The 21,498-nt window shown below is 35.6% G+C and overlaps 1 protein-coding gene across 2 annotated transcripts in view; it reads left to right on the plus strand.

The window, feature by feature from the left end:
• Window positions 1–21,498, plus strand: part of ATF7IP (activating transcription factor 7 interacting protein) — a 125,070-nt gene that overhangs the window by 53,319 nt on the left and 50,253 nt on the right. For both annotated transcript variants that reach the window (XM_029206389.1, XM_029206388.1), the window contains exons 3-5: window positions 5,001–5,081; window positions 12,806–12,951; window positions 14,624–14,761. In XM_029206389.1, the coding sequence (XP_029062222.1) occupies window positions 5,001–5,081; window positions 12,806–12,951; window positions 14,624–14,761 (365 nt within the window). The remainder of the gene's footprint in view (window positions 1–5,000; window positions 5,082–12,805; window positions 12,952–14,623; window positions 14,762–21,498) is intronic.

Below are 21,498 nucleotides of genomic sequence, written 5' to 3' on the forward strand. Positions count from 1 at the left end.
AGTAGGTTTAGTGATAGGTTTAATTTCTTAGCTGGTAACTGAACGTTTATTTTCTGTCCCCTGACCCAAAGGAGATTTTGTGTATTGTAAGTTGAAGTATGGTTTCTTCATTGGTTCTTAAACGGTTCTCTGTTCTGTTTATATGGTAGTAGAATCTGTTACATGTCATATTTGCTGTTGTTCATCTGTTGAGGTATTACTTTCTTCAGATTCTTTGTTCTTGACTAATTTTTAATGTTTTCAGAACACAGGATTATGTCTGGCTTTTCCCTCTAAGTACTAACATTTATGTGCTGTACTAGTAGGAAAACATAAACCTCTGTTATTTCAGACACTTTAGCAAATTTGTCTTAAATATAGCAGTTATGGATATGAGCAGCAGCAAAAAATAATGAAAGATATCTGAAAACAAATGGAAAAGCGATTTCAGGTTTACAAAGATAGATGAAAGACCTAAAAACCTATTGCAGATATTCCTTAGTAGGCCTGAAGACGCTGTCATATGGTTGCTTAATACTGTATAATGCCTGATACTCATTAAATGTTTGCAATCATAGTCTGTTTAAGAAGTCTAGGAAAATAAAAGTTTCTCTTTGGGAACATTCAAACAACACCAGAGGAGGTACACGTATTAGTTACCTTCCATGTATTCTCGATACCATATACTCTCCTCTACTACTGTTCCATCTTTCCTCTCTTTCAGTGCCATTCTTCAAGTTATGTTAACAAAGCTAGCACAGTTTCATCTCCTCCTGTTTGCTCTTTAACTTAATTGAATTGTGATTTCCACGTTCCCAGCCTCTTTCCTAATTGTTCTCAGTGGAGTGACACTGATGCTCATGTTGTTAAATCCAGGGGCATCCTTTATTTGTCTTTATTCTCTCATATTTAGATGACCTCTTAATAACAATTCCTCCCTCTTGAGATTCTCCTTAGCTTTCAGGCTACTGCATTCTCTATTTTCTTCCCTTTTGGCCCTTCTCATTTTGTTTCTTCTGTAGAAACGAGAGGGAGAGCTCTTTTCTACTCGGCTTTTTAAATTTTTTAAACATTGTTTTTTCTTAATATTTTTGAGGAGAAAAATCTGTTTCAAAGTAAATAAGATTTTACCCTAAGCTCTGACATAATTTCCTTCCAAATATTATTTCAGATTTTAAAAATATCTGGTTGTTTTTCCCTTTCATTGGATCCTTAAGATAAATTAGATGAACGTAAATGCTAATGAGGATAATTGCATGGGAATAGAATTTAAGGTTTCTGTCTAATTTTGCTTTAGGTTAATAGTGGTAGAATTGCCATGGTTTACATACTTAAAATTTATTGATATTTTGTTTTCACTATTTAATGTGTTCAGCTAAAATTCTTTATTTTCTCAGCCCATTTATATTCAACTGTGTCTTACGTACTTGGATTTTCTTTATGGAATCTTGTATTCCTGTACATTGTTGTAGAAGTTGCAGATTTTTCTTTTCAGAGTTGAGTGAGATCAAAGATGAAGCAAGTTTTGGAAAGGGGAGTGTGGGAGGAAGATCACTTTCAACTGACGATTGTTGCCTGAGTTAGATATATGTCTGGATTTTAGAGCAGAGGCTTGGACTGTCTAGAAAAAATTAGGAGTAGATACCATATAGACATTAGTCGAAGTTGAGTGACGAGGTGAAATCACCTCAGAGTGAGTATAATTCAGTGAGAGGAGATCCGAGAACTGAGGTCTTTGGCAGTCCTGTATTTAGAGGTTGAAGATATGAGGAAGAACCAGCAAAGGAGACCAAGAAAAAACTTAAGCTAGAAAGAAAATTAGGAGATTTTGTTGTCTTAGAAGTCAAGTAAAGAATGTTTTGAGGAGGAAGGAGTAACTCTATTTGTGTATCAAATGCAGCTGTTTGTTCAGTTAAGATGGAAGAGAAATATTTAATGACCTGGAGATCATTTATGACCTTGACAGGGGGCAGTGCAGTTGAAAGCCTAGTTGATAATTGAGTTTCAGAGAGAAGGGGAGGAGAAGAATTGGAGATAATAAAATGTAAATTACCCCCCAAATTTTGCTTTAAAAGGGAGCACAGAAACTTACTGTGGAAGATACTATTTAGAGATTTGTATTAGTTAAATAAAGCTTTTAAAAATTTTCTGGAAAAGTCACATTGCCAGTAATGCCACATTTTTCTGATTCCTCGTGTGAGGCTGAGAATCTTACATTTGTATTCCTTATCTATAAATTGCTTGTTCCTCTTCTTTGCCCATTTTTTCTGATGGATATATTGTCTTCAGTTAGTCTGTAGGAATTTTTTGTTTTAAGTATTCTCGTAGAGCCATTAATCTAAGACAGGGGATTGGCAAACTGTGACCTATAGGCCTTAACTGTTTTTGGTCAATAAAGGTTTGTTGGAACATAGCCACATCTATTTGTTTACATATTACATATTGTTTATCATCAACTCCCACCATAAGGACAGAATTGAGTAGTGTGTCAGAGACCATAGAGCCTACAAGATGGAAAATACTTCGTTTTGGCCATTTACAGAAAATGTTTGCCAACCCCTGATCCAGGGCAACGGTTTTGTCCGTATTTTCTTGGAATAAAGTTCTATGTAATTCTGAAAATGGGAAACCAACCCCTAATGTAAATTCTGTCTTCTAATCCTCTACAATACAGTTTTTCCACCTTCATTTAATGAATTTTATTAAAGATAACAGTCATTAGAAAGATATTAAATATCTACTTTGTCTCAGCTCTTCCCCAAAGTTTTTAGGGTTACCAAAATTACAAGGTTTGGTACCTGCTCTTAAGGAGCTTACTGTCTAGTCTGGTTGAAAGGAAAGAATACCACAGATAGAACTGTTTGTGAATGTATGCCAACATGTGAGGCTATACTCAAGATGGGAGGAATTATAGCAGAAACTGTGAATGAAGACAGATTCTAAAAAAGACAGTCTTAACCCAAGTATTTGGATGAGTTTTAGGAGTCCCAGAAACTACTTGAAATTATATATATATATATAAACACTGTGTACCTGAGCCTCTGATTATTATTCTGAGTTGTTGGAGGTTCACTTAGATTCTCTACAGGCTTTGTGAACAACAACAACAAAAAAAATTAAAGAAATATAGGGCCTTACTCCCTTCTGTAGACTCTGTTAGTACCATTTTTTAAAATCCCAACTTCTTTATTATATAAAACTCGAGCCTAAATTTTAATTCTGTTTGTCTATTTCAAACTCCTAATAAGTGTTTTAAGTATTGAGAATCCAGTCATATCTTCTAAACATACCTGGAAAATGGGAATTTGATGATAAGAGGAGTTGTTTGAATAAAATGAAGGAATTGGGAGCTAAGCTTGACATGTCTGTGGGCGGAGAGGGATCTAACATATGCATAAAAGAGCAGACCAAACCATGCCAGTTTGCTTTGCTGTTTTCTGATCTGGCTTGAAGTAACCCTGATTGGAGCCAGGGCTAATTTTGTTCTTTGGGTGGAAGGATGGTTTGCTAAATAAAGACTAAGTAAACCTTCATCTTAAGCAACCCAATTTCTCTGTGTTTCTGGAAACTAGGAAACTATAGGAGTCACCATCCTCAGTATTAAAGGCAGGAAAACTTGGAAAAGTATATATAGGAAAAAATGCTATGTAATGAGTGTGCAGTCTACAGGGGAGCAAAACAAACTTTCATTTCATTGAACTGGTGTTGAGGGATGAGATCTTAAAAAAATTTCTTAATGAGCATAGGGTGGTAAATGGAAAGTTAATTTTTAAATATTCATTTATGTTAAAGTTTAAAAATAGTCTCAGTAATCTCTGTATGTACTGTGTAAACATCTTTCTTTTGTATTACTGTGTTCACGTTTTACAGCTTTATTGTTTATCTTAATGTGAAAAACATTGTAATAGGTTCATCAATGATCCTAGTCTCTGCCTATTTTCACCTAAAAATTCTTTTAAGTTTTTTTAACCTTGGCTTCTACCATCAGGGCTGTTGAAATTAAAACCCTGGTGTTTGGAGCAGAGATGCCATATCAAAATCTTTATATAGTTCTATATACCCATGATTGTTTATTTAATTGTGGTTGTAGAATATGATGAAATACGGCATGCTTTATTGAAGCTGCAGGGGAGCCACTTGCAGGGATGTAAGGGGGAAAAATAGAAACCCAAACATGTTAGTGACTTGTTCTTCTCCCCTAAATGATTAAGTTAGTTGAGGAGCTATAGATTGATTGACCAAAGACCATTTACGGTGCCTCTGGGATTTTATTTGTTGTAACAATGCAACTGTATGGCTATTTTTAGCAATATTTTTTGGTAGCACTCTTTAGCTGTTAGATTTTATGTGCCTTTTGTGAAAATTACTTAACCTTTCTGAACGTTACTTTCCTCATCTGTATATATGATGGCAAAAATACTGTTTATAGTGTAGGATTTTTTGGGGGATATGAACTAATAAATGTCAAGCACCGAGCTAAGTTAGTTGTTGGCACTGGTATCAAAGCAGCTATTACTTTTAAGTAAAACTTTTATTATCTTTAGGATAGCTTTTCCCTATCCGTAACCGTTAAAATAACCTAATGATTCAACCTGTCTGGTCAAAATATTAGGTGTTCTGAGCTCACCAGTAATTTATAATTTTTTTTTGTAATTGCCACAACCACTGTTTTAGTTTTAATAATTGAATGCAAAGGAGTCTGAATGCTTTATAGTAGTTGTTTTCACATTTTATTAATCTATTGATGACAGTAAATTACTAAGATTCTTTGTTTTAAAATCTATATTATTTAATTTTTTTCCATGTTAAGAGTTTATTATGAACTTGCAGAAACATTTAAAGCTAGACTTGTCCACTTATTTCCACCAGTTCATGCTCCCTTTTTATTCCCAATATTTTACATTTTGAGACTCTGATTTCCTAAAATATTATCAACTGGATAATTACACCAAAAGTATAAATTATAATGAACTGTTACAAATTCTGATGGAAGAAAATTTCCTTTTCTATTTTTGTTACAGATGAAGTAGAAAGTAATGAAAAGGACGGCAAACCTGAGGAAGAAGAGCAAGTAATACATGAAGATGAAAGACCTGAGAAAAGTAAGCATGTACAAACAAACCTGAAATAGTTTTAAAAATTGTTTCTGCTTTTAAGGCTGTGGAAAATACTTTTCTGTCCATAAGATGCTTGTAAAATTTTTCAGTTTAAGTAAGCCACAGTTAAATCGTTTTGTTGATGGCTAACTCAAGGATCTTTGAAAGTATTAATTATTTCATGTATTTTATTGTTTATTTATTCTTTCCATTGCTCCATAGAAAGATTTAAGCTTACTATTTAGTAAGTTGCTATCTGAATGTCTTGAGAGAAATTGTTTTAGATTTGCTTTTAGAGCATTGGACCATAGGAATTTTGTCTGGGATGATATAGGCAAATGGAAGTATGTGTCTCAATCTACTTAAAGTTCTTAAGCTGTAAGAGAAGGGGAAACAATGTTACTGAATGTCATTAGGTTTGGTTCTGTAACTCTCCCTGTCATACTGCTCTCCATCTGTGACTATGTAAGTTATTATTTTTTAAAACTTTCAATACTACTACTAGTTAATAATAATAAAAGCAACTGTGTTGATAACACTTTATGTACCAGACACAGTTCTAAATTTTTTCCATCTTCTTTTTTTTTAACTTTTTATTTTATATTGGAGTATTTATTAACAATGTCATGGTAGTTTCAGGTGTACAGCAAAGTGATTCAGTTATACATATACACGTATCCATTCTTTTTCAAATTTTTTTCCCATTTAGATTGTTACATAATACTGAGCAGAGTTCCCTGTGTTATACAGTAGGTCCTTGTTGGCTATCCATTTTAATTATAGCAGTGTGTACATGTCAATCCCACACTCCCTAACTATTCCTTCCCTTCACGCTTCCCCCACCCCCCGGTAACAATAAGTTCATTCTCTAAGAATGTGAGTCTGTTTCTGTTTTGTAAATAAGTTCATTTGTGTCATTTCTTTTTAGATTATGTATATAAGTGATATCGTACGATATTTCTCTTTCTCTGTCGTGACTTACTTCACTCAGTATGACCATCTCTAGGTCCACCCATGTTGCTGCAAATGGCGTTATTTCATTCTTTTTAATGGCTGAGTAATATTCCATTGTATGTATGTACCGCAGCTTAATTATCCATTCCTCTGTCGATGGAAATTTAGGTGGCTTCCATGTCTTGGCTATTGTAAACAGTGCTGCAATGAACATTGAGGCACATGTATCCTTTTGGACTATGTTTTTCTCCAGATATATGCCCAGGAGTGGGATTGAAGGATCATATGGTGGCCCTAGTTTTAGTTTTCTAACGAAACTCCATACTGTTCTCCATAGTGGCTGTACCAATTTACATTCCCACGAACAGTGTAGCAGGGTTCCCTTCTCTGCGCACCCTCTCCAGCATTTGTTGTTTGTGGATTTTTTTGGTGATAGCCATTTTGAATGGTGTGAGGTGATATCTCATTGTAGTTTTGATTTACATTTCTCTAATAATTAGCAGTGTTGAACATCTTTTCATGTCCTTCTTGGCCATCTGTATGTCTTCTTTGGAGAAATGTCTCTTTAGGTCTCCTGCCCATTTTTTGATTGGGTTGTTTGTTTTGATGATATTAAGCCACATGAGCTGTTTGTATATTTTGGAGACTAATCCCTTGTCAGTCATATCATTTGCAAATATTTTCTCCCCTTCTATGGGTTGTCTTTTCATTGTGTTTATGGTTTCCTTTGCTGTGCAAAAGCTTTTGAGTTTAATTAGGTCCCATTTGTTTATTTTTGGTTTTATTTCCATTACTCTGGGAGACAGATTGAAAAAGATATTGCTATGATTTACGTCAGAGTGTTCTGCCTATGTTCTCCTCTAGGAGTTTTATAGTGTCCGGTCTCACATTTAGGTCTTTAATCCATTTTGAGCTTATTTTTGTGTATGGTGTTAAAGAATGTTCTAATTTCATATTTATACATGCAGCTGTCCAGTTTTCCTAGCACTTGAAGAGACTGTCTTTCCTCTGTTGTATAGTCTTACCTCCTTTGTCATAGATTAATTGACCATAGGTGTGTGGGTTTATTTCTGGGCTTTCTATCCTGTTCCATTGATCTATGTGTCTGTTTTTTGTGCCAGTACCATACTGTTTTGATTGCTATAGCTTTGTAGTGTAGTCTGAAGTCAGGGAGCCTGATTCCTCCAGCTCTGTTTTTCTTTGTCAAGATTGCTTTGGCTATTGGGGTCTTTTTTGTCTCCAGACAGATTTTAAGATTTTTTTGTTCTAGTTCTGTGAAAAATGTCATTGGTAATTTGATAGGGATTGCACTGAATCTCTAGATTGCCTTGGGTACTATAGTTATTTTGACAATATTGACTCTTCCAATCCAAGAACACGGTATATCTTCCCATCTGTTTGTGTCGTCTTCGATTTCTTTCATCAGCGTCTTACAGTTTTTGGAGTACAGGTCTTTTGTCTCCTTAGGTTTATTCCTAGGTACTTTATTCTTTTTGAAGTGATGGTAAATGGGATTGTTTCTTGAATTTCTCTTTCTGTCTTTTGTTGTTAGTGTATAGAAATGCAACAGATATCTGTGTATTAATTTTGTAAACTGCAACTTTACCAAATTCATTGATGAGTTCTAACAGTTTTCTGGTAGCATCTTTGGGATTTTCTATGTATAGTGTCATCTGCAAACAGTGGCAGTTTAACTTCTTCTTTTCCAATTTGGATTCCTTTTATTTCTTTTTCTTCTCTGATTGCTGCGGCTAGGACTTCCAAAACTATGTTGAATAAAAGTGGTGAGAGTGGACATCCTTGTCTTGTTCCTGATCTTAGAGGAAATACTTTTAGCTTTTCACCGTCGGGTAAGATGTTAGCTGTAGGTTTGTCGTATATGGGCTTTATTATGTTGAGGTATATTCTCTGTATGCCCACTTTCTGGAGAGTTTGTTTGTTTGTTTGTTTGTTTTGCGATACGCGGGCCTCTCACTGCTGTGGCCTCTCCCGCTGCGGAGCGCAGGCCCAGCAGCCACGGCCTGCGGGCCCAGCCGCTCTGTGGCATATGGGATCCTCCCAGACTGGGGCACGAACCCGTATCCCCTGCATCGGCAGGCAGACTCCCAACCACTGCTCCACCAGGGAAGCCCTGGAGAGTTTTTATCATAAATTGGTGTTGAATTTTGTCAAAAGCTTTTTCTGCATCTATTGAGATGATCATATGGTTTTTATTCTTCAGTTTGTTGATGTGGTGTATCACACTGATTGATTTGCGGATATTGAAAAATCCTTGCATCCTTGGATAAACCCCACTTGATCATGGTGTATGGTCCTTTTAATGTATTGTTGGATTCTGATTGCTAGTATTTGGTTTAGGATTTTTGCATCTATATTCATCAGTGATATTGACCTGTAATTTTCTTTTCTTGTGGTATCTTTGTCTGGTTTTGGTATCAGGGTGATGGTGGCCTCATAGTATGAGTTTGGGAGTTCTCTTTCCTCTGCAATTTTTTGGAACATTTTCAGAAGGGTAGCAGTTAGCTCTCCTCTAAATGTTTGATGGAATTCGCCTGTGAAGCCATCAGTTCCTGGACTTTGGTTTGTTGGGAGTTTTTAAATCACAATTTCAGTTTCAGTGCTTGTGATTGGCCTGTCCATATTTTCTGTTTCTTCCTGGTTCAGTCTTGGGAGACTGTATCTTCCTAAGAATTTGTGCATTTCTTCCAGGTTTTCCATTTTATTGGCGTACAGTTGCTTGTAGTAGTCTCTTATGATCCTTTGTATTCCTGTGGTGTCAGTTGTAACTTCTCCTTTTTCATTTCTAATTTTATTAATTTGAGTGATCTCTCTTTTTTTCTTAATGAGTCTGGCTAAAGGTTTATCAATTTTGTTTATCTTTTCAAAGAACCAGCTTTTAGTTTCATTTATCTTTGCTTGTCTCTATATTTCTGCTCTGATCATTATGATTTCTTTTCTTCTACTAACTTTAGGTTTTGTTTGTTTGTCTGGTTGCTTTAGGTGTAGGGTTAGGTTGTTTATTTGAGATTTTTCTTGTTTCCTGAGGTAAGATTTTATTTCTGTAAACTTCCCTCTTAGAAATGCCTTTGCCATATTGCACAGGTTTTGGGTCGTTGTGCTTTCATTTTCACTTGTCTCTAGGTACTTCTTGATTTCCTCTCTGATTTCTTCAGTGATCCAGTGGTTGTTTAGTAGCATATTGTTTAGCCTCCACACGCTTGTGTTTTTTACAGTTTTTTTCTTGTAGTTTATTTCTAATCTCATAGCATTGTCACCAGAAAAGATGCTTGATATGATTTCAGTTTTCTTAAATTTACTGAGGCTCCCTTTGTGGCCCAGCGTGTGGTCAGTCCTGGAGAATGTTCCGTGTGCACTTGAGAATGTGTATTCTGCTGCTTTGGGATGGAAAACTATAGATATCAGTTAAGTCCATTGGGTCTAATGTGCCTTTTAAGGCCTGTGTTTCCTTATTGATTTTCTTCCTGGATGATCTGTCCATTGATGAAACTGAGGTGTTAAAGTTCCCCAGTATGATTGTGCTACTGTTGATTTCTCCCTTTATAGCTGTTAGTATTTGCCTTATATATTGAGGTGCTCCTATGTTGGGTGCATATATATGTACAATTGGTATGTCTTCTTAGATTGATCCCTTGATCATTATGTAGTGTCCTTCTTTGTCTCTTATAAGAGTCTTTGTTTTAAAGTTTGTTTTGTCTGAAATTAGTATTGCTACTCCAGCTTTCTTTCGATTTCCATTTGCATGGAATGCCTTCTTCCATCCTCTTACTTTCAGTCTGTATGTGTCACTAGGTCTGAAGTGGGTCTCTTGTAGACAGCATATATACAGATCTTGTTTTTGTATCCATTCAGCCAGTCTGTGTCTTTTGGTTGGACCATTTAATCCATTTACATTTAAGGTAATTCTCAATATGTGTGTTCCTATTACCATTTTCTTAATTGTTTTGGGTTTGCTTTTGTAGGTCTTTTTTCTTCCCTTCCTCTTTTGTTCTCTTCTCTTGTGGTTTGATGACCATCCTTTGTGTTGTGTCTGGGTTGCTTTTTCTTTTTTGAGTGCGTACCTATTGTAGTTTTTAGGTTTGCTGTTCCCATGAGGTTTTGATATAGTAGTCTATATATGTAGAAGGTTGTTTTATGTTGCTGGTCTCTTACCCGTCTAGAGGAGTTCTCTTAGCTTTTGCTTTTCTGTAAAGCTTTTGATTTCTCTGTCAAATCTGAATGAGATCCTTGCTGGGTAGAGTATTCTTGATTGTAGATTCTTCCCTTTCATCACTTTAAATATATCGTGTCACTCACTTCTGGCCTGCAGAGTTTCTGCTGTGAAATCAGCTGATAACCTTATGGGAGTTCCCTTGTATGTTATTTGTTGTTTTTCCCTTGTTACTTTTAATATTTTTCCTTTGTCTTTAATTTTTTCCAATTCGATTACTATGTGTCTTGGTGTGTTCCTCTTTGGGTTTATCCTGCCTTGGACTCTCTGTGCTTCTTGGACTTGGGTGACTGTTTACCATGTTAGGGGAAGTTTTCAATTATAATCTCTTCAAATATTTTCTCAGGTCCTTTCTGTCTCTCTTCTCCTCCTGGAATCCCTATAATGAGAATGTTGGTGCATTTAATGTTGTCCTAGAGGTCTCTTAGATTGTCTTCATTTCTCTTTATTCTTTTTTCTTTATTATGTTCCACGGCAGTGATTTCCACCATTCTGTCTTCCAGGTTACTTATCTGTTCTTCTGCCTCAGTTATTCTGCTTTGATTCCTTCTAGTGTATTTTTCATTTCAGTTATTGTATTGTTCATTTCTGTTTCTTCTTTAGTTCTTATAGGTCTTTGTTAAACATTTCTTGCATCTTCTCAATCCTTGCCTCCATTCTCTTCCTGAAGTCCTTGATCATCTTCACTATCATTATTCTGAATTCTTTTTCCAGAAGGTTGCCTGTCTCCACTTCAGTTAGTTGTTTTTCTGGGGATTTATCTTGTTCCTTCATCTGGGACATAATCCTCTGCCGTTTCATCTTGTCTACCTTTCTGTGATTGTGGTTTTCATTCCACAGGCTGCAGGACTGTAGTTCTTCTTGCTTCTGCTGTCTGCCCTCTGGTAGATGAGGCTATCTAAGAGGCTTGTGCAGGCTTCCTGATGGGAGGGGCTGGTGGTGGGTAGGGCTGGGTTGTGTCTCTCTGGTGGGCAGAGTTCAGTAAAACTTTAATCTGCTTGTCTGCTGATGGGTGGGGCTGTGTTCCTTTCCTTTTGGTTGTTTGGCCTGAGGTGACCCAGCACTCGAGCCTACAGGCAGTTTGGTGGGGCTAATGGTGCCTCTGGGAGGGCTCATGCCAATGAGTGCTTCCCCAAACTGCTGTTGCCAGTGTCTTTGTCCCTGCAGTGAGCCACTGCCATTCCCCACCTCTGCAGGAGACCCTCCAGTGCTAGCAGGCAGGTCTGGCCCAGTCTCCTGTGGGATCACTGCTCTTTTCTCTTGGGTCCTGATGTGCACAAGGCTCTCTGTGTGCCCTCCAAGAGTGGAGTTTCTGGTTCCCCCAGTCCTGTGGAGGTCCTGCAATTAAATCCCGCTGGCCCTCAAAGCCAGACCCTCTGGGGCCTCCTCTTCCCGTTGCCAGACCCCCAGCTTGGGAAGCTTGACATGGGGCTCAGAACTTTCACTCCAGTGGGAGAACTGTGGTACGGTTGTTCTCCAGTGTGTGGGTCACCCACCTGGTGGGTATGGGACTTGATTCTGTCACGATTGTGTCCCTCCTGTTGTCTCGCCATGGCTTCCCCTTTGTCTTTGGATGTAGGGTATCTTTTTCTGGTAGGTTCAAGTGTTTCTTTGTCAATGGTTGCTCTGCAGTTAGTTGTGATTCCAGTGTTCTTGTAAGAAGGGATGAGCGTACCTCCTTCTACTGTGCCATCTTGACCTTATCTCTCTGTGACTGTGTAAGTTCTGATACAAGGGAAATCATAGAATAGAATTGGATTTTAATAATAGGCTCATAGATAGTGTGGAGATTTTAATATTTTAATATTTCCCTGTTTCTATATTGAAAAAGAAACCATATAAAATATGTTATGATCTCATGAGTGTTACCAATATTTGAAACAAATTTTCTAAGTGAAGGTCTTTGAATGTCTGTTCTTTACCAAATTTACCTTTATAATGACATTAATTTTATTATTTTTATATATTTGAAATTTATTAGGATATGTTAAGAATAACTAATACTATTTTCCTAAGGCTGGTGATTAAGAAAGAATTTTTCCTAAACTTACTGAGGAAGAAAATTTACTGAGGATGAAGAATTAAATAATTAAAGCTATGCACAGTTAGTAGAAGCATGTGATGTGAGAATAAATACTGAGAAATCTGTGACTTGTGAATGAATACTGTATTTTGTCAGAGAATTCAAATACACTAGAGAATTTACTGAAAGGAATGAATTTGAGATGATTTCTTCTCATCCCATATTGTTAGTTGAGCTTCCATCTTAATACGAAGATTTCAAGGAAAAAACGTTCTTTGTTCATGTTGTTTGTACATTTACTTATTTAGTGTTGGGAGGTTCTTATTTAGCATATTGAAAATCATTTCAAGTTTAAGGTAAAAGCTATCTATTTACTTTTCTGATCACAAAAACAATTCATAAAATAATTTATTGAGAGTGCTATTTTGATAGCTAGAAATAATATCTTCCTGAGGATGGAGAAGAGGCATTAAGGTCTACATATAATAAAAACAGCTGACTGGTCATTATGCTTTTTCTTCTCAGGTGAATTTTTTAGAAGAAAACGTTCTAAGTCAGAGGACATGGACAATGTACAGTCCAAACGCCGTCGATATATGGAAGAAGAATATGAGGCAGAGTTTCAAGTAAAGATTACAGCCAAAGGAGATATAAACCAGAAGCTACAAAAGGTGTTAGAGATTATAAGTTAAAACCATATTAAACAAAAAACACCGCCATCTTTATTCTACTAGATTTTTGACATTACTCTGTATTTTACTGAAATATTCAGCTTTTTCATAGAAAGAAAGAACTTGAAGAAATTGGTTAAGCTTATTACCCTTAATAATTTAATTCTAAAATTCCTTATGACTCTTTTGAAGCTAAATAGTTTTTTTGTTTTGTTTTGTTTTTTTAGATATGGTAGTAATTTTCAAAATGGGAGAGAAATTATGGCTTCTTTTCTTTTCTTTTTTTTTTTTTTTTTTTTTTTTTGCGGTACGCGGGCCTCCCACTGCTGTGGCCTCTTCCGTTGCGGAGCACAGGCTCAGCGACCATGGCTCACGGGCCCAGCCGCTCCGCGGCATGTGGGATCTTCCCGGACCAGGGCACGAACCCGTGTCCCCTGCATCGGCAGGCGGACTCTCAACCACTGCGCCACCAGGGAAGCCCATGGCTTCTTTTCTTATTTGCTTTAGTAACAAAACTGAATACCAGTTTTCAGCTTTTATTTTTTCTTCTATATTGAACTTTATTCTAATGGAAACATTAGAGTCTTATATGTTAACATTTTAGTTTTTATAAGTTTTGTCATAAGCTGGTTTCATGGCTGTAAGTCCCTATGTTGTAAAATCTTTGTTATGTACCTTAGGCTTAGTATTAAAAATGGTATGGACAAGGCTTTCGAATGACTAGGGAAAGGGAATATTTAAAGTACAGACTTTGGAAACTTCCCCCTATATGTGTTAGATTAGAGATAGAAATAATGAAAATATAAAGTATTTAGTATATGTTTTAAGATGTGTTCACAAATATTGATGACAAATACCTTTTTAAGAGAAGAATAGAAGACTCAGGTGAAAATTTTTCAAGGTCTTATCGATTTAATGGTGAAATTATAAATAATCTGGGCCAGTGTTCCTCTACTCAGATAAAGTATAAATATCCCCATTAGAGAAAGGAACAGAGAGGCAGTACAAAAGTGGCTTTTTTTTCCTCCCAGTGTCTTTTTTCTTTTAACCATATGGTGATAATAATGCTTGTTTAGTCTTTCTTATAGAGCTATTAGAAATATGAAGATAGCTATGAGAAAGCATTTTGAAATATACTTCTGTGTATACTGAGGGTTTACTCCTCTAGAGCAGTGTAATTTGGAGATGGTCTGTGGGCTGCACCATGTGCCCTGTTTGTTATGGGTCCATAATGAGATAAATATGGAAATTGCGAGTAGGCATTTAGAAATGTTTTATAGGAATTTCATAGTGCAGTGACATTCTTAGTGTCTCACAAAAGTATCGTTTGTAACAGATTAGAAAATTTAAAACCTGCTCCTTACCTTCAACTGGTTTCTTTTAAATCACAGTAGAGGGTGTGGGAAGAAAATATTAAAACTTCAATTTCAAAATGTTTTAAAAATTTCACCCTCTGGAAATTTTCTATTTTTAGTACATTTTATTGTGTTATAGTAGATATTATATATGTAGAAGTGGAGGATTTCAGCAGATAGCATTGTGTTATGGATGCCAGTGTGCTTTTTTAAATTAATATATTAGTACTATCTTATTAGTACTTCAGAATATTTACTGTTTGCTGCTTGCTTGAAATTCCTTTTTTGCTATAACAAAGGAATATGTATTTTTTTAGGTTGTACAGTGGTTGCTGGAAGAAAAATTGTGTGCGCTACAGTGTGGTGTATTTGATAAGACATTGGCAGAATTGAAAACACGAGTGGAAAAGATTGAGTGTAACAAGAGGCATAAAACAGTTTTAACTGAACTGCAGGTTTGTACACTGACTTGAATTGCATATCCGTGTGCCATCATTTTTATAACTTACTTTCTGGGATATGTTTTTGAAGTTGACAATAAAGCATATTTAACTTTTAAGTATTAGAAATAAAAGGAGCCTCTATTAGTTTGCTAGGGCTACCATTAACAAAAAGTACCATAAACTGGATGCCTTAAACAACAGAAATGTATTGTCTCATAGTTTTTGAGGCTGAAAGTCCAAGATTAAGCTGTCGTCAGGATTGGTTCTGAGGGCTGTGAGGAAGAATCTGTTCCTTATGTCTACTCTAGCTATAGATGGTTTACTGACAGTCTTTGGCATTCCTTGTCTTGTAGAAGTATCACCCTGATTTCTGGCTTCATCTTCACATGGTGCTCTCTCTGTATGTTTGTTTCCAAATTTTCCCTTTTTACAAGGATACTAGTCATATTGGATTAGGACCCACCCTATTCCAGTATGACCTCATCTTAACTACAGTTGACTCTTGAACAATGTGAAGGTTAGAGGTGCTGTCCCCACCCCCTGCAGTTGAAAATCTGTACACTGGTATCTGCTTCAAAAAATGAAGGAGTTGGGCTTCCCTGGTGGCGCAGTGGTTGAGAGTCCACCTGCCGATGCAGGGGACGCGGGTTCGTGCCCCGGTCCGGGAAGATCCCACATGCTGCGCAGCGGCTGGGCCCGTGAGCCATGGCTGCTGAGCCTGTGCGTCCGGAGCCTGTGCTCCGCAACGGGAGAGGCCACAACAGTGAGAGGCCCGCATACCGCAAAAAAAAAAAAAAATGAAGGAGTTGATAAATGACTCACCCAAGGCAGTAGCTGAAACACTTCAGGTAGAATCGGAACTCAAGCCCTAATTCTTTTGATTTCACATCTGGTGATCTGTAATTGAACACAATCTTTTCCCCACACTTAATTTAAAGATCTGTAAAGTGAAAATATAGGTACTATATTGATTGAAAAAAAGTCCATGTGTAATTGGACCCACACAGTTCAAATCTATGTTGTTCAAGTCAGCTGTAATTACCTCTGTGATGACCCTCTTTCCAAATAAGGTCATGTTCTGAGATACTTGGGGTTCAGACTTTCATATACTTTTGAGATACATAGTTCAACCCATAGCAGAGCTTCAGAAATAATCTAACTTAGTGCATCTTAAATATTTCTTCATTCAGTGAAGAAAGGCTGGCATCATCTAAAATGTCATGAGTACTAAATAATATTTGCTGTGATTCTTTTTAATCTACTTCTCCCATGAATCGTAGTTTTTAAAGATATTAGCTTGTTAATCTATATTTATTAATAATTACTACTTTTAATTTTTTATTAAATACATCTGTATGTTAACATGTACTGCTAGAGCTTCTAATCAGTTGAAATGAGCACACGGTACCATGGTGCAGTAATTCATTTTATTCCAAGACTAAGAAACTGGAAAATTTTATCAGTACATTCATTCTATATAAGCATAGTCTCAGACGCTGACTTGCAAACCACTTATAGAGCCTTTTTTACAAATGAGGGAGAAGTGGTCTGTGAAAATAAAGTCACTTCTTCACAGTTAAAAGCAAATTGCAACCAAATGTGACTAGAATTTAGGTATTATATTTGGCAGCCTACAAGTTATTTTTTTGGTTTTATATTGTTAGTTTTGTTTACAGTGAGACTTTACTACAAAGACTTTATTATTAATAATTTCATAATGTATCATTTAGGACACCACTAGTCCCGTTTCTTACCTTTAGCAGGTCCTTATATAGTGATAGCATTGTCTCATCATTAAACTTTATTTTACTAGTACTGTTAAGAATTTTGAATGAGAAATTGAAAATGTCTGAAGATTTAAGAAAATAATTTCATTCGTTGTTTGTTATCACTCCCGTGGCTGCATCTATGGTTTTGTGTTTCTAGAACCTGAGATTTTGACTCTTATAGTGTTACTTAAGATGCAAGTCTGCATCTAACATTTAATAAACCTTTGCACTTGGATATTTCTTTGTAGCCTCAGAATCTGAATCTTTCCAACATCAAACCAATCATCTTCTGCACAAATAAGTCCCCCTTCACAATTGTTCCTCTTACTCGCAATTCTTGAATTCTTAGAAAAATCTTCAAGGAATATCTTCCCATTGTTCCTGTTATTCACAATTTTTTAGTTCTTGGAAACTGATTCCTCTGTATCACTTCACATATACACAGTGGGTTGCCAAATTACAACTTTTTTTGTTTCTTATAAAAGTCTATGTTTTGCTTCTTCTATCTGCAAGGCCATCATTACCCAATTTCTTGATTATAGTAACAGCCTTTTACATGACCACTTTGGTACTGCTTTTTAAGTCTTCGCTGGTCCTTCTCAAGCATTCTACTTATCTTTCTAAAATACTTCTTGTTCATTCTCTTTTGTATAGTCCAGTTTGCTAAACTGTGTACCAGTTTAAACCTGTATTCATTCTTCGATTTGTAATTTGGATCTCCTAGATTTTGATCCACTTTTCCTGATACCCACCAGTTGCTTCACTGTCCTACAGAGTATTAATGTCCATAGTATTTTTATTTCAGGCCTCTGACTTCATATTGCTTCTCCCATTCATTTATGATCTGCCCTTACCATGCCGTTTATTTAAATTTTACTCAGCCCAATTTAGTTCCCATCTCTTTCTTTGTTTATGGAAGTAAAATTCAGATAACAATCATTTTAAAGTTTACACTTCAGTGGCATTTAGTACATACACACTGTTGTATGATCATCATCTCTATCTGGTTCCAAAACATTTTCGTCAATCCAGGAGAAGACCTTGTACCCATTGAACAGTCACTTCTCATTTCCCCCTCCCCCTAACCCTCGGGAAGCATGAATCTGCTCTCTGTCTCTACTGAGTTACCTGTGCTGCATATTTCATATGAACAGAATTATACAATATGTGACTTTTGGTGTCTGGCCTGTTTTTCTTAGCATAATGTTTTTAAGGTTCATATATGTTGAAGCATGTATCAATACTACATTCCTTTTCATAGCTAAGTAATATTTATATTTCTGTACTATTGAAAATAAGTAGGAATTAATTCAAGATGTTAACTTGTGTGTGTACACACACGCACACATTTTGTTTATGTATTATTTGGCTGATGAACATTTGATGGACATTTGGCTGATGAACATTTGATGGGCATTTGGGTTGTTTCCACCTTTTGGATATTGTAAATAATGCTGCTATGAACATTCATATACAAGTATTTGTTTGAATACCTGTTTTCAAATCTTTTGGGCATATACCTAGGAATGGAATTGTGGGTCATATGGTAATCCTTTGTTTAATTTATTGAAGAACATGTAACTTTTTCCCAGATCAGCTACTCCATTTTATATTTTACTCCCCACCAGCAATGTGAGGGTTCCATTTCTCCACATCCTTGCCAACACTTGTTACTGTGTATCTTAAAAATTATTATTATAACATCCTAATGGTGTGAAGTGATATTTTATTGTGGTTTTGGTTTGCATTTTCCTAATGGCTAATGATGTTGAACATCTTTTCCTGTGTTTGTTGAACATGTGCATATCTTCTTTAGAGAAATATTTATTCAAGTTCTTTTTGTTTTGTTTGTTTTGCCCTTCTGTTGTTGAGCTGTAAGAGTTCTTTACATATTTTGGATACTGAACACTTAGAAATACACGATTTATAACTATTGATATTCTTACCCACTGTGTAAGTTTTCTTTTCACTTTCCTTTTTTGATAATGTCCTTTAATGCACAAAAGTTTCAAATTTTGATGAAATCTTGTAGACAGCATAGAGTTGGGTCGTGATTTATTACCCACTTTGCCAGTCTCTGCCTTTTAATTGGAGAGTTTTCGTCTGTTTACATTTAAATTAGTTACTGATAAGGAAAGACTTACTCCTGCCATTTTATTTGTCTTCCACCCTTTTTTCCCTTAATTCCTACATTACTGCCTTCTTCTGTGATTGATTTTTTTCTAGTGAACCATTTTGATTCTTTTTGTTTTTCTCTTTCTGTAAATTTTTTAGCTTTTTCCTTAGTGATTACTCTGGGGATTACACTTAACATCTTGAATTAATACCTGCTTATCTTCAATAGTATACAAAACTGTTCCTTTACAGCCCTGTCCTGCTCAAATCTGTTGAACCTCTCTGGTGAATTTCTTAATTTCAGTTATTGTACTTTCAGCTCTAGAATTTATATTTGTTTTCTTTATATAATGTCTGTTTCTTTATTGATATTCTCTATTTGGTGAGACATTATTTTCCTTTTTTTTTTTTTAAAGTTCTTTTTCTGTTGTGTCTTTTAGCTCTTTGAATACATTTAAAACCATCTGTTTAAAGTCTTTGTCTAGTAAGTCCTATGCCTGAGCTATATTTCTGTTCATTCTTTTTTTTTCTGTGAATAAACCATACTTATTTCTTTGTATACCTCCTAATTTTTTTTGTTGTTACTGTTGAAAACTGGATATTTTGAATATTGTAATGTGGCAGTTCAGAAAATCAGGTTTTCCTGTCCTGTCCAGGGTTTGTTGTTGCTGCTTGTTGTGGTTTGTTGTTTGCTTGCTTAGTGAGTTTTCTCAACTATTTTTGGAAAGTATGTATTCATTATTGTGTGTGACCACTAAAGTCTGTGTTTTATTAGCTTAGTGGTCAGCTTGTGTTTTGACAGTTACCTTAAATGCCTGGAGCTTAAAGAAGGAAAAAAATTACTCTCCCAGGTCTTAGCAGATTGCCTGTGTTGGAGCACTCCTTCCACACTTAATCTAGGCCATTTACAACCTGCTTTATCAGACTTGCCTTATCCTTCTCTTCCTGCTTGCACAGACTCTGAAAGCCAGTCAGAGGGTCTTTTCAGCCCATTTCTGAGCGTGCTTTCTGCCCTGGGCATTCAGATATTCTTCTCAATTTCCTGACATGGGTGAGAGCTTTTAAAGCCCCCTTCTGCTGTGTGTCTTTTTTCTGCCCTTTTCTATCCCAGGCTTTTCTTTATATTCTTTGTCCAAATTGTTCTATGCCTCAAGCTGCTGTGCCAATACCAGCACCTTTAAATCTTTTTGGGAAAATCTGTCTGGAATGCTGCCCCAGCCTTGGGAATTACTCAGACTTGGGTGAATCAAAGGCCAGCCTTTGTGCTGGTTCTTGAGGGAGTTACTAGAGAAAATAAGGTGCATATTGCTTCCTGTGGCACTCATAACTTGCTTCAGGTATCCCAGCTGTCATCCTTATAGCTGCTGCTGATCTGGGTGTGGGGAATCATAAAGGACAATTTTAAGAGACCCCAGTGCTGTCATACTGCAAAGTGCAGCTTTATTATTCCCTAAGTCTTCCCTTAGCTATTGTAAGTTTTTGAATAGATTCCAAAAGTTGATTCCAACAATGCTTGCAAGCTAATTAGCTGCTTTGGGGAAGAGACAACCCTGAATTTCCTCACTCAGGCATTTTTGGTGATGTCACTTACTCTTTCAATATTTTAATAATTATTGTTTTCAAGTTCTTCAACTTAAAGCCTACTTTATCATATGCTTCAGCAGATAACTATGTATTTTATTAAATAATTTACTATTTTTAGGTAGAGCTGACAGTAAACTGTTTGAAAATATTGCAGTGTGTATATAGTACTTCTGTATCTCATATCATAGCAGTAGATGAGTACATCTTCCTGATATGCATATATATATTCGTTTATTATACCTGACTTCCTTTGGCAGAATCCAGTATGAGTTTTATAGCATTCAAAGTCAAAACACAATTGAAAGCAAATAATTAATCACCAGTGGCTTAGTAGGAGGTATTTTGCTTTAAGGAATACATAATTTAATATTATTAATTTTAGTATTAGTGGCTTCTTCTTTTTTTTAACTCTGCAGTTACAAAAAAATAGACTTTTAAAGGACTTGTGATCCTTTGCCATAAGTATAAAAAATTACCATACATTAAAAACTGTGGTAAGAGGATAGAATTGAGTAATGTGGACTTTACCTCTAGAAGGAACTCATGAAGGTCTCTATTCTGCTATAATTTTTAATGTATAAATTTCTCTATAGATAAAAGAAGTTAGATTTTTATGGATTTTCAAATTAGTTGCCATTCTTATGTATTTTTTCAATGGACTAGTTCTTGATTAAAGTCATTTTTAAGTTTTAAATAATAGTTCACTGTGTGTTATGACTTTTGTCCATAAAGCCTGTTTGTAATTATTAGCTTATTTTCTGTGTACTAAACATATTTTATAAGAGCTGAAAAAATTGTCAACATTGGAATATATGGAGAATTCATTATATAATTATTTTCTGTGTTAGTTTAGGGATTGTTGCTTTCTGAATCTTGAAAAAGTTTTATGTATTTTCACTTTTTCAGAGATGTCAAATTGTAAGGTAAATCCAAACAGTTATGTCCACAAGTTTTATTATTTTTTAAGTAGGAAAACATATAATTTTTAGGTTTATATATCTTTAATGCATTGTCACATTAGAAATGTAGTGATTTCTAAGAGCATCTTAAAATGCTAACCACCATCATTTGTTGTGGATTCAGTAGTAACTATGTAGTAAAATTAGAAATTATCCACAGATATTTAGCTTTTCTCCTCTCCCAGATGGTACCTTCCCCCAAAACATACTTCCAGGTAATTACAAAGAGGAATTTAAAAATGGACATTCTCAACTCTTTAGGTCAGAACTATAATAATACATTGCATATTAAAACTTGTAAGTTAAAGCTGATGCAGTATTC

Source organism: Monodon monoceros, unplaced genomic scaffold (assembly GCF_005190385.1).
Source record: "Monodon monoceros isolate NGI ecotype Baffin Bay Population unplaced genomic scaffold, NGI_Narwhal_1 Super_Scaffold_6, whole genome shotgun sequence".
Lineage (NCBI taxonomy): Eukaryota > Metazoa > Chordata > Mammalia > Artiodactyla > Monodontidae > Monodon > Monodon monoceros.